Below are 18,710 nucleotides of genomic sequence, written 5' to 3' on the forward strand. Positions count from 1 at the left end.
CTCTTCAATCTACAAAAAAGATTGACTCGTACTTATATCATACTAAGCTAATATTATTACCTTCAGCATATTGCAGCCATAGTGAATAAGGTGGTCAGGGGACATATCGCCATATTGTAGTGCTCTTACAGGAATTGTCTCTGTGGTTGTGGTTACTGCTAGGTTATGTTTACAATCAATTAATAATAATCAATAACTATTTTTGGAACACGTGATTTAAGTATAAGGTTAGAATTGCTGATTAGTTCCCTATGTGAATATCTCATGAATTTTTTTTTAATAAAATTCCCTTACAAAAACAACTGTGATGCCCATAGAATATGTTGGTAAGAACTGCTTTGATGTTGAAACCCTGTATCTATTTTTCTTTAGAGTTGGATCATTTAATTTTATTCCCATCAACTACAAAAATAAAAAAAAATGTGCGATGTGATGGCTAGACTGCTTAATAGGATTACTACATAAAGTAATGACTGATAAGTGCATGCAACATTTTAAGCCTCTTTATGAATCTCACATTAATCAGAAATGTGAAACACGGTTTTTGAGTTTTTATCTTAATTGATTTAGTAATTAATTTTATCATTATGATTTTTTTTTTCTCTTAACAAATTGAACAAAACCACTGGACATTCATTTATCTTATGTGTGCTTTTCATAATTAAGCCTTGAAATTAAAAGGGGAAAATAATGATTCGGTCTAGTTGCCAATTTAGGTGTCACTAAATGGTTTTCTTGTGATCTTTGTACCATCACCACACTATTTCAAAACTAACGAATACAATGCACACGACCTCAAGTGACAGCGCATTGCAGTTACAGGACTATAAAAGGCTGCGTTTAGTTTCATGAAGATATTCAACATGTCGTGAATATCTAATGAATTCTATAGATTTCGCTTTCGGAAACATGTGTGACTGGAGTGATGCCCACAGAAAGTGTTGGTAAGAACTGCTTTGATGTAGATACTCTGTATCTATATTCTTTGTTCATTATGTTCTCATCCACTACGAAATGTACGGTGTGATGGCTATAGACTGCTTAATTCGATCACTATGAAGTTATGCTGATAAGTGCATGCTACATTTTTCATGCTATGGATAATACACACGACTTTAAGTGACAGCAGAATACGTTTTCAAGTGACAGCAGAATGCCTTTAAAGAATTATCAAGGGCTGCGTTTATGAACTTTCCCATGTTTAAAAAGCGTTTCATTTAAAACGCGTTTTAATACCCACTATCAAAACGCGTTTGCAAACGTCTTTCGGATCGCGTTTCTCGAGTTTTTGCGTTTATGAACTATGTCGTGATGCTGGGAGGTATAAATGTAATATCTTATTAATTTTGGGTATTCTCTTGCGCTCTCCTCTCTCTTTATTTGTTGTTTAGCAGAAAGCGGCATTATGTGCTCAGAGTGCAGGGAATTGAGGTCAAATTTGCCAGGATTCACTGGATATAGCGGAGTCGGCCCACCTTGTGTGAACTTCCCATTGCAAAACTCCGTTAGCTGTCCTCAGTCTGGAAGCTGCAAGTTTATGAATATTACAAGTTATCTGTACCACCCAATGTGTAAGTTTTGATGTTTTAAGTGGGCTGTAATTCTTACTGTTGATTCTGCGAATACCTGATTCCCGGATCTGATGCCATTGATATGAACAGTCTATTTTAGTCAGTAATTTGAATAGTTGACATGATAAAAGAGATTTTTATAAAAAAAAAAGTCTTGATAAAATTAGATCCGATCAGGTCTAATACGGTCACAATGACGATGTATCAGTTTCTTAACCTTTGTGCACAGACTCTTACCTTCAAGTGATTTAAAGAAAATAAGGAACTGTACCAATTTTATTTTACTCTGGACTATAATCCAGATGTCTGTAAAAGGTTTGAGAAGTTGTGGTTGCATCAGCTGTTTTTAAAATATTTTTGAGTGTGGGATACATAATCGTTGTATGTGACGTGATGACATTATTACCATATCTCATTTGCACATGTAGCTGTGAATAGTATCACTGTTGTGTTAAAATTTTTGTGAAAGTGTCATAACTTTCTTCTTTTTTTGGGGGGGGGGGGATATGCGGGATCGATTTCGTATGAAACTTGCGTATGTTGCGTTTCACTCTAATACGATATATATATATATATATATATATATATATATATATATATATAAATGTGTCTTTGGTAGAATTTGTCTCTCAATTAAGTCCTATTTTCCAGGTCGTGAAACTACATGTATTGTGTGATCGAGGTGTACTTCATCATAACAGCTGCAGTACGCGTGGAGATGTAAAGTGTTGATTCCTTTGTGTCATCATTCCCCTCTCTTCTGTGATATGCTGGGTGTGTTTTACAGTCGGCAACGTGACCATGACTCAGCTAGAGAGAGGGTGCAGTGATGAGGGCATGCCTCCTAACGTGTGCCTCACTCTAGCAGACGTGCCTGGGGTGATGGAGGGACTCCGGGGTTCTCTGGAAGCCAGCGGAATGACCTTCCAGGGATTGGAGGGGCAGATCTGCACCTGCAACACAGGCGACCTGTGCAATGAAGGACCATCGGGCGTTGTTGCAACAACGTCGGCAGCCACTTCAGGTATTGTGTATTTTTGTTTGATTGTAATGTTTTAACACCCATCTGTATCATGACATACAATCTACAGGAAGCCATTTTTTCACCTTGCAGTAAGAATGCGCAGGTGTTTTGATGACGTAGTATCTGTGTGGTAGCTCTTTTCCAATGTGAGCATCAATGATTCCACAGCTGCTGCTGTATAATTGCCGTAGTCCTCATAGAACCGTCGGCATTCGATTGCGTGCTTTTGCTCCTGTCACGACCATTCCACAATTCGTCCACTTCCTGATGTTGTAAATTCATCCTGTTTTCCTACGTCCTGGCCTGGCGTTCCCTTCTGCTGGTACCTTTCCTTCTACTATCATCTGAATAGGGATCTTTTTAACGGCGTTTCCGATGTCCATACAAAGACAGCTTCCTCTTCCTTAGCGGGGTAAGCAGGCCATCTTCCATCCACAGACCCCCAGGAAATTACATGATATCGTGCTCAAAATAGAAAGAAAGAAATGTGTGTGATTTTTTTTTTTTTTAATTCAGTGGGGGAAATATTTTAACCATCGTTGCACATTCATCTGTCTAAGCTTATAGTGCATGTGTTGTAGGAATATGTCTCTGATTGAATATCTGAATATTTATTTATTCATGTATTTATTTTTTTACATTGTTTATTCTTTGCATGCTTGCAAGCCATTGAAGATTTAAGTAAGGGATCTGAAGCCTGGATTGGTAGGGAAACGACCATGTACATATAGTGAACATAGGCGTCTTCGTCTCCGCTTATTATTAGATCTTCCTCTCTCTCTTACATAATACACACACACACACACACACATAATTTATGTGTATGCAGTGATTCCGACTCCATGTGAAAAAGTTAATCTGTATATACTTTATAGGCCCACGTACAAGATGATTCTAGTGGTTGCGATAGTTAATTTTGATTTTTTTTTTATATCGATATATTTCTTTCTCAGAGTTTTAAGAGTTTGGCTCTTTTAATACCATCAACCTTATTGGAATGTAATTACCTTGCAGTCAGAGGTGCAAATGTCAAACAAAATAAAGATTTTGAATGATGTCATTTGTTGGAAGAGTAGATAAGAGTCTTTTGTATTCTAAATCGATCTGTCAGAACACACCGTAAGGATTCGATTGCCTAGACATAAAGTTTTGTAAGGTATAGTGCCTACGCATGTAATGATAATTGGATTGACACATAGAAACAGTGACTTATTCAGGGGAAGGGGATGTCTTGCCTTTTTTTTTTTAAGAAAAAAAGTCTTTTTTTTTTCTTTTAGTGCGGATTGCATTTGTACCATTTCAACGATAACCCCTCTATCAGAGTTTCAGTTATTTTTCAAAATATTTACATTATTGTTTGTGAATTTAGATATATATTACATACACAATCCTATATCATGCCGAGCAAATAAAAGTACACCTGTGTATTGCATCCTAGCAAGTGGTCAAATAATGGGGTCTAGGGCAATTACCCCCTGGACAATTACCCCGGACCATTCCCCTGTCCCTAATCCTAATCCTAATCCTGAAACTAATCCTAACCATAACCCAAACTCTTAACACTAAACCTAACCCTATCCCTAATCTTAACTCTAACCTTACCACTAACCAGTATCTAGCCGGGGGGTAATTGCCCTCAGGGGGTAATTGCCCGGATACGCAAATAATGGTATTATACAATACATAAGTAATTGTTACAAGCCATACCAAATTTTTGGATGGTGCTTATACTCTGGGAGTCAAAGTATCTTTTTTCATTCATATGCAGAATATGTGCACCAGTGTGTTTCATGCAGTCAAAATCCTCTTCATGAAAATTAACATTAATGGAGAAGTTTGATTTCTGATTACTGAATTTGGTATCTTTAGGTTAGGCATGTTAGGTATAATTTAAATGTGGGAGAGTCATTAATTTCTTATTTCAAGCATGCACTGCTTTCAAAATTCAACCTCTAAACTCAAAACCTTATTTAGCGATATTTTGTTGATTTTGAGTCACTGGGGTCATGAATAGTGTCAAGTGTGCTTTTCAGTACATTTCTTTCTTCTTCTTCTTGTTCTTTTGGTGTTCAATTTGTAGATGCTGGCACTACAGAGCAACCATTGGTCCCGGACACAAACGGTAAGTCTCAATTTATTGTAAGCTATTCCTTCTGATAGAGAGTGTTAGGTTTCAAGTCTCTAAAGTTTTGCAGAAGGCTCTATGAAAAAGAAAAAGAAGAAGACGAAGAAGAAGAAAAGATGCTTTCCGGAAGAATGAAACCAATCCTTATAATGTCCCCTGATATTGGAATTTGCATCGCCAATTGTGATGCGTGTTAAGCACCTGTATCAATTCTGTTAAAGATAGGGGAGAGCGGGCCGGGTGAGTTGGGACGCGGGTCAAGTGGGACACGTTCTCTGAATCAAAAACTGTTCAACCAATCAGCGATTGGCTTATATCTACAATAAGCCCTTAGCAACCATACACCACACTAAGAAAGCCTTGCAGTTCGGCAAATTTTAAGTATGAAAAAAACTGCTATTGAAAATGTTCCCCAAAATATAATATTTTTTTTTGAAATCAAGTTAACTAACCTGTTGTCTTTGTATTCATGATTTCCAGGTCACAACTGAAGCTGGTGGTGAGCCTTATTAATATGCAACTAATATAACTTGTTTTTGACAAATGCCTGCATGGTTACTGAGCAGTCGTACATATTTATGTATATGTCATGTGAGGGACAGTTTGGACGTGTCCAATATGTCCCTCATAATAGCATTACATGTAAAGCAGTTTTTCAAACATGTTGTTCAAACTTGTTTTGTTGGAATAAAGATCATTTTAAAGCATGTTTGACTGTTTTCATTACCAATGTTTCATTACGCCTTCCAACTTTGATATTTCTATAGACCATCAAGGATGTCACACTTTACCCCCACAGTCCCATTTCTTCCTTGCCGTTGTCCCACTTTACCCACGGGTGGGTCAACTTCTCCCCAAAATAAGGCTTTTTCTTTTCATTAACTGCAGAAAATTGAGAACAGTGCCACCCCAGCTTATGGCTCTTTATGTAACCTACCATGGGGAAGGTGTAGGAGGGGGGTATCCCCCCTCCCAACTTTTTGCATTTTGATGTTGCAAATGGTGCAATTTGATGCATGTTTTTGCGTGTTTTAACGAGTTAAAACAGTCCCACTTGTTTAAGGTTGCAGTATTATTTCAGTGTAGATTATTATTAAACAATTTGCCTATAAAATGGTGTCATTTAAATAATCTTCTTGTATTAATTCTTACACTGAATATCATGAACGCTGTCTGTTCAGCAATCAAACAGAAAAAGCATGAAGACTAGGGTGTAGATAGGGGCATATCCCCTCCCACACGAAGGTGATTTTGCATTTTCAGATCTGAAATTCAGTGATCTGGTGCAAATTTTAGGTGCAATACTTTTTCACCGAAGTGTTAAAATCACGGAATTCAGCTCTTATTCCGAATGTGCATCATCTGTGTGTATGTACATGTACAAAGTCTAGTGAGGTAGAGCTTAGGGGAAGGGGGATTCCCCCTCCCGCTCGTAGAGCTTTTGCGTTTTTAGAATTGAAATAAAGCGATCTTGAGCACACTTTTGTGGAAAATTCGGAAATTGTCATTCCCAAAAATGTACTAAGTCTATAGTGGGTAACAATTAAGCAATGGAAGGGTGGCATGATACCTCTCTCATATTCAAGGGAGCCTTGTTTTTCAGTTTTAAGCTTTTAGAACTGAAATTCAACAAGCTGGCGCTCACTTTTGTTGGAATATCTGAAAATTTGTCAACCAGAAGAGAAGTGTAGCAAGTCTATGGAAAGAGATTCTGTATAATTTTCTGATTGCAGTTAAACGTTTTGGTGCACACATTTTGTGTCATATTTGGAAAACTGTTTATGTTCAAAGTGTAGCCACAGTCTACTTCTATGCATGGGGGAGGGGGGGGGGGGGAGCGGCGGGCGAGCAGGGAGAAGGCGTGGGCGAGTGTTATCTCCACCCTTCCCGTACGATGGAGCTTTTGCCTTTTTAAGGTTGAAATTGAGATATCTCGTATACGCATATTTGATGAAATATTTGGGAAATCATAAAAAGAAAATGATGGGGGGGGGGGGGACTGAGAGAGGAAAGGGTCGATTAAAAGGGAAATTCCCCTGTACATGAGGGAACTTTGAGTTTTCGGAATATAGGTGATAAGTCTTGTGCACTCAGAATTATTCATAATTATTTGTAAATCTAAAAAGTGTACTAAGCTAGGGAAAGAGGCAGAGGGGGAGGGTTTGGGAGGGGGATACCCCCTCCCAAGCACGAGAGATTTTGCATATTTTGAATTGAAATTCAACGATCTGGTGCACACTTTGAGTGAAATATTCAAAAAATATGATCTCATTCGATGAAAGGTTGCAAAGGAGACCCGCTTCATGTGCATGCATACAGTATACACGCATTTTTTTTCCGCCTCCCATATCCCCGGTCCAAATCTTAGGGGGGGGGGGGGCGACCGCCCCCATCGCCCCCCCCCCCCCCCTGGCTACGCCAGTGCCTTCATGCAAGCCCGAAAGGACATGTAATCATCTCTCCTATAAAAAGATATAAGAAGAAATTCGGCGAACTTGAAATAATGTCCCACTTCTCCCCGCTCTCCCCTATGCAGTATGACATGTAGAATTCTATGACATTACTCCAAAAATATACTGAGCCCCCTGTGCGTGCTGGCCATAAATTCCCTATAATGACTGTTAGATTCGACTATTTTCAACTCAAACATCTGGTCAGTTTAAAACACTTTTGAGAATTAAAGGGTATGTACAGTTCTGGTTTAGGTGAGGATTTAGCTTTCAACATTTTGCGAGATATTCAGAAACCACTCTATGAGATTTCAAAGAGCATGCAATTCCAAGGGGAATCAAAAGTTTGTTTGATGAAAATCTATTTTGAAATAGCTCAGATATCCAAAAGCAAGGTGAAACAAAAAAATCCTAGTAAAAGGCGTGGCCTGTCGCCTTTTATTATCATCACTTTTTTTTTTTGATATCTCAGCCATTTGAAAACCAATTTTCATCAAACAAACGTTGAATCCTTCTTAAAATCACATGCTCTTTCATATTTCATAAGAAGTTTCTCATTATCTCACTTAGGAATGTTCAAAACATGAATCCCCACATCAACCACTACTGTACAGTCCCTTTAATGTAAAAATAGTGTGTCTCGGTCCTACCTTTGTCGATGCACTGACATGAGTGAGGTTGTCGCAAACTGCTTTTCTTTTCTTTTTTTAGGCGGATACATCAATCTTGTTCCTGAGTTGACCTATCGCATCGCCTCACCAAACTTCCCAAACAACTATCCCAATTCCAACCGTGTCCTGTGGTCAATCAGTGCTCCCGATGGATGCTCGCTGAATGTGAGATTTCTCAATTTCAGGACAGAGAGCTCCTACGATTATGTGAAAGCAGGACCAGGTTTGACCGAGGCTGATGTTGCAACTGAGTCTAGGAGACACTCGGGAGACCGTGAAACGCCGTTTGACATAATGGTGAATTCGAACGAAGCCTTTGTGTACTTCTACAGTGATGGGTCCCTAAGTTACTCTGGTTTCCGAGCTGACTTGACTCTTCAGTGTCAGGAAGGTAGGTCATGGTTACAATTTTTAGTGGGGCTGAAAGCTGTTAGGATAAGCACTGCACGAATCGGTCACTGCAGTGTAAATGATGGATTTATCTATCAATCTTACATTTATTCATGACATATACCTCTAACATTTTCTGTCATATTTTTAAAGGGAACATTGTTACTTGTGACATTTTCCTCTGAACTTTTTTTTTTGCCATGACATTTGTTTACCCTTGACAGTTTTCTTGTGATTTCTTTTTTGTTGCTGTTGTTGACTTTGATTAACCTGTTGAAAGGAAATTGAAATGAATAATATAGACAAAATGATGTTCAATGCACAGATGAATGATACTCGAAGCGTAGATTAATTATTATTGTTTTGAACCTGCCTTGTTATTTTTTTTTGTGGGTGAATATTTCAAGACTCCCCCTTAATGACACCACCAATTTATAGTTTTATCACCTGCTAAATAATGTGCAACGTCAATGCATGTTTTCCTTTGTGTATTTCACAATGCCCTCAGTCTCTTAAGGACTCTGCATATTTCTATATTTTTTTGAAAAAAAGTAGAATTAGTAGAATTATACATTGATTATAACATCATAACTCTCCACTAAGAATTGAGAATCTAATTGGTGGTATTTCTGGGGTTTTGCGTTTCGAGGGTCACAAATAGCAATGAATAGTGTGTGTAGTTTATTGTGCATATATTTTGGTATTTATTTTTTAGGTGCTGGCACAACAGTGGTTCCAAACGAAGAAGGTATGTGAGCATGATGAAACGTTATCTTTAAAAACTACCAATTCTCCCTGATTCAGCAGGAACAGATCATTATTGTAAAACGATAAAAATGTTCCGTCATTTTGGAGATGATACCTTTGGCAACATTGATGGCTGTAATACACCTGAATCTAATATTTGCTATTCCACTGATTTCAGTTAGTTCAGTGTTGGTTGAAAGTGATTAAACTGTTCCAAAACTTTGTGACCTTGAGAGAAAAAGTGGCATAATGATACATCATTAATTAAAGCAACAAAGCTCATGTTGATATTCCTGCAGTATTATACAGTATATCGTAGCATAGAAAAATAAATCATAAGACATCAAACTTAGATGTACAGCGTGTTTACACAGGTGAGTCATTATAACGCCATGTAGTACTACACCTTAAGACTATCTAATGCCTGTGCCTGTGATAGTCTTTCTTTGTTTCTGATAGGTGATACAAAATACCCTTCTGTTGAGTTCATAGATACTTTTTGATACTGTAGTGTATATGTGAAATATTTCATTGTGATTGTATTTTCGCAAATTTTGTTGGTCAGTCACTTTTCGAGAAAAATAAACTGCTTCCAGTTGATCTAGTAGTAAATATTTTTATCTTCCCCGTGTTTGTTAGGAGGGAAATTGCCAACTTTTGTTTGAAGAGAAGTACTGTATTTAATACTGAGGGTCTTATAGTTTTCAATATGTGGTATTACATCACGTAAACAACATAAAAGGAACTGGACCTGCGAAGTTACATTGTTACATCAGAAATCTTGTTATATCCGACCTCATTATAATGAGGTTCCTCTGTATTCACATGTTGCCTTTCAGGAGGCTCATTCACACTTACTGAGGGCGACGAAATGGTCATCGCTTCAACCAACTTCCCAGAATCTTATATAAACTTAGCACTGCGGACTTGGCGGTTCAGAGTTGATGCAGGCTGTACGGTGGAGATTGGATTCCAAGAGTTTGAAACTGAGAGTCACTTTGATACCGTCAACATTGGAAGAGGCTCTTCAGAGGTTGCTGAGGAAACACTCTCTGGGTCACGTGACGGAGAGATCTTCCGTGTTAATGATGAGTCCGCCTGGGTGAAATTTACATCCGATTCTTCAGTCACTATGGGTGGGTTTAAGGCCTTTGTCCGACCAGTGTGCATTCCGTGAGCTTCAAATGATCTGACTTGCTTCCATTAAAGTCACTCTCAGCAGTGCGTGAAATATGTAAAAAGTCGTGTCCTTTTTTCCCTATTGCCTATGGTTACCACATGTCTGTGAAATCTGTTTTGTGCAGCATGATATTGTGAACCAGTGCTGAGGAATTTAAATAAACTGCATAAAAAAAAAAGATAGGCATTTGCATAACATATTGTTATTTCCTTTCTTTGTAATTCACTTTGTGTTTGTTGAAACACCTTTTGGTGAATATGGTATCTTATGTGTATTGTTCTTTTAGTTTGTATATTCCAATTGATGTTTATTATATCACATTTTATGTATCCTTTGTATCCTTTTAATGATTATGTGGAAATAAAGTTGAATTGAATTGAATTGAATATATACTAGAAACTTAACTAGAGAGAGTGTTTTATTCTTTACGCTGATGGAATTCTGTTAGATGCTTAGTTACACGAAAAAAAGTCCTTTTTATCTTAAATATCTTTTGAAAAACATTGCAAGATATTTGTGAAATTCTGTACTTGTAGGAAATCACCTGTTTTCTATCACGTTATCAGTCTACGTGTGAAATGGAGAATATTAGTGTGCAATGTTAAGGCACATGTTTGGAAAGCTCTTTTTTGTGGCTTTGTCAATCAAACAATGAATGCTCACAACTACTTGAATATGATGCAGCTCATACAACATTCCAGTACATGGCAAACGGCAAAGTCAGTGCATCGTAGACATGGACGTTAATCAAAGAGGTAACGTGCATTTCACTATGTTCATAGGGGTCACAATCTTTTGATACCTTGCTACATTCCAGTTTATATTTGTTGATGGAGTACCCCAATGTATTAAACCACAGAATATTGATGTATTATAATACCAGTTATAGTTGATATTAACACGCTTTCACAAAATGGTCTTTTTTGTTTACTGTTTTGTCGTGATTTTGTATTTCATAAAGCTGATGTTGGTCATCTGAATAGTGCCCAAGGCTGTAATAACTCATACTATCCCTTTGTGAAAGGTGTTCTTATATATATGTATCAGTTAATCGTTGATCAGTTTGTGTTATCAGTCAATTTTGAAAAATTATGAATGTGTACTGTCTTCCCATTGGAATCAGAAATCAAACGAAATACAAATCGTCAAAATAATCCAGTAATTCAACATGATGAATGGCAACTTGAGCTGACGGTAATCTCCGTATTTTTCCTTTCTGCAAAGCAGAATTTGATCTTTTTTGAGACTTGTAGGAACCAGGTGCATTTGATGGTTATATTGTTTCATATGCAAATATGTGCATGCACGTGTGTGGGGTTTTTTTTCTTTGAATACAGAGATAACAATTCTTGTGGTAGATTTTCGGTAGTATGCCTATTCTTGAGCAAATTAAAAGATAGAAATATCTAAAATGATGAATTTTATGACCACTTTGTTTCCCAGCGTGTGAATAAACAATATTATATATATATATATGTATATATATATATATATATATATATATATATATATATATTAACATATACACACATATATGTACATATATATATATATATATATATATATATATATTTATATATATAAATTTAAACAAACATGTATTTATATATATTATACACTGTAATGGACACACAGGCATATTGTATATAGAAGAGATGCAAATTGTAGATACATACATTGTACGTAAACGCATGCCTAAATCCAAACAAAACCTGCAGTTGATGCACTGAAGACGCCTTTATTTTTCCATTTACATGGTTAATGTCTCCGAAATTACGCCCAATCTGTTACAAAGTCAATATTCTACAGTCATACAAATCAACAGAACTCCTAAATGCTAGAAAAACAATAAAGATAATAGAAATACCTCTATGTATGCATACATACACGCACATGGGTACATTTCAACATAACCTTGTAAACATGTATTTAAGCCGTTCATGCATAAGTTGGGATATTTATGAGATCTTCATGATGATTAACGCAACTATTGGCTGATTAACTATCTGCATGTGCGTACAATTACAGTTGAACCTCTCGTATCCGGACAAGTCGGGACCGGGGCTCGTCCGGATAAGGGATTTGGCCGGAGACTCAATGCTTTATACATGTACATATACATACACATGTACTGATGTAGCCCATTGTAGTACCACATGTAGTAATGTGTATACTGCAACCTTTTCATTGTTACACTCAGTAACAGACCCCAAAATAGAGGTTCGTGTTTGCAAGAATGAAATCATTTTCTTTTATAAATTCTTGGGATGATTTACCTAAATAATTATTAAGAAATGTATCAAGTATTATGTAATTCATGTGCGTTTGTGTAGGAGTTCTCAACAGCTCAAGGAGTTGGGAATCCCCCTTTCCTCCCGTAATTATTAAAAAAGATAAAAAAATCACGGCGAGATTGCGTCCGGATAATAGAGAGATCCGGATAAAGGGAGGCCGGATAATAGAGGTTCAACTGTATGTGTTTGTGTAACCATGTCACATGTGCGTGTGTGTGTGTGTGTGTGTGTGTGTGTGTGTGTTTATGTGTAATTGACTTTGAAATGTGCTCGCAAGCTAGAGCCGTTGCCAAATTGGGATTTCCTTATCTGTCGTCGTGATTCTCGATGCAGTGTAAGGTTATATACAAATATGAAACGATCTGATTGCGTGTCAGCTTGGAATGTCAGGAATGATATTAACTTGGGCCCCTTTTTATCGAAAGATAAAACTGACCTTAAATTTCTTTACCGCACTGGCTGCCAAAGACTTACAGTTGAAATCAACTAAATGAGATCCCACCTGTTTGAGTGCAGTCAATTCGTCTATACCGTTGTGCATTAGGTTGTGGTGATGACCGCCACTTTGGCAAGACCATTTTTTTCCTCACTAAACAAGACAAAAAACAAACGAACAACAAACAAAATGTTCTGTTGACGAAACAAACAGTCATAGAGCAAACTGCTATGGCAACGATAATGTTCAGGCTTTAACTGTTTAAAGCTTGGTGTACGTGATTTATAATTGTTATCGAAAGATCAGCTGCAAAAAAAAAGTTATGTTAAAAGCTTCTAATAACCAAATAAAAAAGTGACTTTTTTAAGGTTTGGTATATCTTAATGGGCAATTGTAACGGCGTTAGTTACCATACCCACAACCTTAGCTAATTACAGATACATGTAGTCATATTGAGGGTCCTAGCTGATATTTTAGAAGAATAATGGTAGTGCCGTATAGTGGAGATGGTGTGTGTGTGTGGGGGGGGGGGTGGGTTACAATTTTACCATACCTTAAAAGGACCATTCCACCTTCTTATACACAGCGGTCTTGTTTTGGCAAAGAGGTGTATATCGATCTGCCGTTTTACAACGATTACAAAGCCGGGAAAAATCGACTTTAAAGTTTTGGCAGTTTCCTTGATCGTAGAAGCCACCTAAACTGTGCAGCGCTCAAGGATTTAATTCCAGGATTTAGTATATACTTCAAATGTCATTTACACATACACCGCGAAAAATCGTGTATTTAAGTTGGTGAAAAGGTGTACCTGTATGTATGGTCACATGAAAATTTCGGCATCAACTCCCCAAATGGTAAAAACCAAAAACATGATATTTTTCAGACATACACCTTTTTGCCAAATCACGACCGATAGCGGATCCAGGTATTCCGTAAAGTGGAGGCACCTATGGCGGGCGAAATTTATCGTAAGTATTAGACACAACTATGCAACTGAACCGCCATGGAATGGATGTCACGTTTTAACCAATCGGAACGCAAGAAACCGTACAACCGTGCAACTGTACAGCCCTAGAATACTTGTATGGTTGTCACTCGTACAATTAACTCGGCCAGTTCATGTTAAGTTTGCTAGAGCGCAATCATTTTTTTCTAAAATATTTCACGATTTATTTTCTGCGAAATAGTCACTATCGTACACAACCCTCCCATGCAAGACAGAATGAATTCCATCTTGCCCCATCAAGAACTGTACGAATATATTCAAAATAAAGCCCAAACTTTGGCAATAGCCCAGATAAAACAATTACCCTTCAAGTGTATCACATTTGAATATAGTGCATTTATCCCCAAGTTGAATTATCCTTCGGGTTTATGCCATGTTTAAGTGTGTGCGTGTGTGTCACACACAAACACACTGCTATAGCTTCTGACCACCCGAGCATTGAGAATTAGGGTTTCTGGGACGAACACTGTACTAGGGCTTTCTATAGCAGCTCAGTCGGTAGAGCACCGGTCTAGCAATCCGGAGGTCTCGGGTTCGACTCCCGATGGAATCCCATTTTCTTTGCTCACTTTTCCACTAATAATTTATATTCTCTCTGGTCAGTTTATTCTGTCTTTATTTGTTACATTTGAATATTATTAAACCGACAACTTTGTTTTCTCTAAACAATGCTGGATAATTTATTAAATTGATGATGATTTCTTTATTCTACTTATTAATTATCCGATCATGGGAAGGAATAGGCTTCATCACCACGCTAGAAAGTAAAACAAAACCGCGTTCGACCAGAGCTCATCACATGATCCTACTTCTTTTTTTTTTTAACAAGATTGACTATTTTTTTTTTAATTTGTTCATTTCTGAAATTTTGCTTTGGCATCATCTTCCAGGGACTTATAGTGTCAATTTCGAAGTCAATTCGGAATCTAGCAAGCACAAAATAATTTGTTTCAAAGAGATGACTGTACACCTTGCCCTTAATTTTGTTTGTACTGTTCCATCTCTTATGTGGCTCAGTTGGTATAGACACACCTGGTAATTCATCAACCACACCATGCATGTGTTATGCTGTCTTCCTACATTTGTACAGTCTCGCAATCGCTGTGAGTGTGACCCACTTAGGGAGACTGAAAACATTTCTAGCTCTTGAATCTGCATATTGATGGGATATGGTCACTCGATCCACATCTCAAAATTTTCAAGGCAGAACTTTGTTTGGATTGGCTTTCTTTTAATATCCTGGTTCCGTTTGTTTTGTGCTATCTGTTACAAAGAAGCGTCATGCTTTGATACGCCGTCTCCTACCTTGCAGACTCTGTAGTGCAGGTGACTGTGTTATTTTATTCAATATTTTAAATATCCCTGTTTGTGACCTCCATTCCTGTCTCAGTTTGGAATACATATCTTAAAGTAGGCCTACGGCACTGTAAGAGGCAACTCACACATCAGTTCTCGTTGAATAGCAACATCCAGGCAAACTAAAACTTGGCGATTCCATTTCATGTTGTCTATCATTCAATAAAATTCCAGCCATCGCTATTGCCGCAAATTTGCTACAAACTGTGACAAGGACTCGTTTTATATGATCACCAAAGTTAAAATCATTATATTGTAGATGGGTTTCTTTTAATTCATTTTACAAAGGAGATGTAACCGGGTAGCAAAGAAGAAAAGAAAGAAATTCTTTCTTCTTCTTAATCATCGACACCTCGTGTCCTTCGCAAAATTGTTACAAAGTTTCGTGAAAATAAAAAGCTTACGACTTTTTAAATTCTGAATTTCCTCTTTAACGAAATGCTCGAAGTTCTTTTCGAATCCTTTACTTGGAATAAATAATTTCGAGGGAACTTCGAACTTTGTTTGGAAAGTAAAATTAATTGGCGAATGGAACGAGGTCACACTCATACAGGCCGAATAATGTGAATAAACATTGGCCGGTATATACGTGTACTAACCGTAGTTGAAATCCAAAAATCTTTTGCGACATCGCTCTTTAGATCCATTCACGCAATTAATTCTGCTCGATGTTATCTAATTTCCCCAAATTTTGCGCAAAACACGTAATTTAACACGTATTTATTCCTCATGATTAAATCTTGCAACATGAAATCGATGCGTGACTGGAGATACCGGTAGAAAGGATGAAGACGTCCGATTCTATGGCACAGTTATTCTGAAACTAGGTCACACGACAAGTAAAGGAACCATGGCGGATGCACTGGGAGATAATTTTCCCCGATTCGATACAGACACCTGTATTTTAAGACTTTTTGAGACAGGAGGTCATTCGTATCATTTTCTGAATTTGTTTTTCCGTAACTGAAAAAAAAAACAGGAAAAAAAAAACACACGAACAAACAAACAAACAAGAAAATAATACTCTATGAGCAAAGCGCACGACTTCTTTCAAAGTAACGTCATTAGTTTGGATGTGTTCTCTTTTCGCCAGGTTGCTCTACATCGTTACGATTTTACATTTTGTCGATTTGAGCCAAGTGAAAACGTTGTGATTACAATTATTTTCGGATAGCAAATGCAGCCAATGATTTAGGTGTCAGCAAACTATCCAACGTGACGTCTCAGAAGTGGCCACGGCCAGCACATCCCTGTCTCAAATAGAATTGTGATGTCACTGAAGAACTACACGTTTAGCTTGTGTATGCATTTTTTTTTTTTGGGGGGGGGGGAATTATGGTAATCACGGCATTGATGTTGTTCTCTATACATCAGAGAGACAGATGATAAATACAATTATACCTGATAATGCTCTTTTCCCGTGCGACAACGGCTTAACCGCTGAATGACATACAACAATATCTGATAATCTCGTTGCAAAGATTTTTTTTTGTCTGTTCATCCCGCTAGTACAATTGCAGTCTTTTTTTTTTCAAGTTGATTTTAAATGATAGAGTTAAACCAGAGAAATGTCTCTTTTAGGAAAGCAGTGATATGAAAAGTAATGACTCACACGTCTTCAGAATTGTTCTGCAATTATATCTCTCCGTGCCTATGGAATCACAGAAGAAAAAGTATTATCACTCGCGTCGGTAATGAATCGGTAGATTTCATGTGATCTACAGTAAATTGATGAAGCTGCTATTTTCTATAGCTATTCCTGTGTTCAAACCCATTATAGCAGTGCTATGAGGTGGTAACAGTATCACCTAAATTTTCCACGTTTTCCCTAAAAATTCAAAATTCATCGTTACTATCTGCAGAAGTACGCAAGTATAATATGTAATGGAAGTGGTACAATTCATCCTCGCTGATTTTATGTCAGAAAATAAGCAAGTCAAAGGGAAACTTTACTTTCACTAACCTGCAGCATCATGTGATTGTGGCACAATCGAATCATTTTTTTTTTTAAATGTGAACATGTTAATTCATAACCCTATTAAAGATAAGGTAATTGAGTAATTGAAATTGATTTCAATATAGGTTACTACATGGCGCCTTAAACATTAAAGAGTACCTCCATAGATTTGTATGTATCTGATCAATTATTATTATCATTATTATTATTATTATTATTATTGTCATTATCATCATTATTATTATCATTGTAAAAAGGAGGACGAGACGTATCCGCATATATTTCTGTTTTATGAACAAGTTCAAAGAACTTGGCAAGAAATAATAGATAAATTAGATTTGAGGGAAATAGATATTAGTGTCTGGAATGTAATTTTATGGGGATTCAAGGACACTCTCGTAGAATCAAAATGTGTAATTCCATTATCTTATTATAAAACATATCATATATTTTTCCAGATCAAAAGGAGTTCTTCCTTCAACGAATGAAGTTTTAATTATGATTACAGATCATAAAGATCAGGAAAAGGAATTAGCGACAAAAACTTGTAAAATAGCGTTACATTAATTCATTGAATAGGAAGAGTTAAAATACATAGGGAATGTTAGTGTAGTATTGTAATTTTATTGAACGTATTTCTTATTATTCTGTTCGGCAGTCTGTAGGATGCAAGCGTTTGGGTTTTTGTTGTTGGTTGTATGCTTTTTAATACCTTCCTACACACCCATAATGCTTCCCTGGCAGTGTCAGCACTGTAACTTTGTGATTTAAGTATTTGAGTGAGTGAGAATGTGAGCGGATTCACCGGACATAGGACTGGGTGGGGGAAGGGTGCCTTGTTCCCTTCTGTTTGATGTGTTTGCATTTTGGTTATCCTTTTTTTTTTAATATACAAATATTCTTTCTTTTTCATTTGTATAATATTGATAATGTAGAATTTATGTTGTCATCATGAAATTTGTATTATTTTGCAATTATCTAATTTGTATGCTATTCATATGAAAAAGAAAGAAAATAAAAGATTGGCAAAAACAAACAAAAAGTGTTTTGTAACAACATAACAAGACAAATTTACCTATCATGTTTCTCCTGTCTTCAGACAGGAGATAAAGTGTCAACTTTATCTTTTCTTTCATTTTTTTTTTTTTTTTTTGGGGGGGGGGGGTTGTTTGTTTAATGTGGTTCTGGTTTGTATAATTTATATTTGCATTTTGGATAACGTGATGAACGTGACTCTCCAAACTTTGATGCTGTCAAGTACACTACAATGATCTCTTCAAAATGCCCTCACACAGACCCAACCGTCAACAAGACTGGTAGAAGCAGTGTGTGAAGGCCCTATCAGGTCACTTCTCAAGAGCTTTATCTTGTCAATACCCCGAGTACCACGGAGACATGGAAGGTAGGTCTGCACGTGCTCACGTTGAGACAGCTGCACGGTGCCCTTGCTGCGGCAACGAAACTTATTTTAAAGGGTGTTTTAATATGCAACCAAAATACGTC

At 37.0% G+C, this 18,710-nt stretch overlaps 1 protein-coding gene across 1 annotated transcript; it reads left to right on the forward strand.

Annotated features, from left to right (window-relative positions):
* Positions 1-1,403: 1,403 nt before the first annotated feature.
* On the forward strand, positions 1,404-11,535 carry LOC140240802 (zinc metalloproteinase nas-39-like). Its single transcript, XM_072320578.1, has 6 exons — positions 1,404-1,571; positions 2,359-2,595; positions 4,676-4,717; positions 7,882-8,232; positions 8,947-8,979; positions 9,818-11,535. The coding sequence occupies exons 1-6, from the start codon at positions 1,406-1,408 to the stop codon at positions 10,153-10,155; spliced, it is 1,167 nt and encodes a 388-aa protein (XP_072176679.1). The 5' UTR covers positions 1,404-1,405; the 3' UTR covers positions 10,156-11,535.
* Positions 11,536-18,710: the final 7,175 nt, after the last annotated feature.

Source organism: Diadema setosum, chromosome 17 (assembly GCF_964275005.1).
Source record: "Diadema setosum chromosome 17, eeDiaSeto1, whole genome shotgun sequence".
Lineage (NCBI taxonomy): Eukaryota > Metazoa > Echinodermata > Echinoidea > Diadematoida > Diadematidae > Diadema > Diadema setosum.

Excerpts from the sequence above, each read along its gene's own strand:
- LOC140240802 (XM_072320578.1), top strand. The coding sequence starts at position 1,406 with ATGTGCTCAGAGTGCAGGGAATTGAGGTCAAATTTGCCAGGATTCACT. Across the intron at positions 4,718-7,881 it reads ATTGGTCCCGGACACAAACG|GCGGATACATCAATCTTGTT; the intron begins GTAAGTCTCAAT and ends TTCTTTTTTTAG. Across the intron at positions 8,233-8,946 it reads GACTCTTCAGTGTCAGGAAG|GTGCTGGCACAACAGTGGTT; the intron begins GTAGGTCATGGT and ends TTTATTTTTTAG.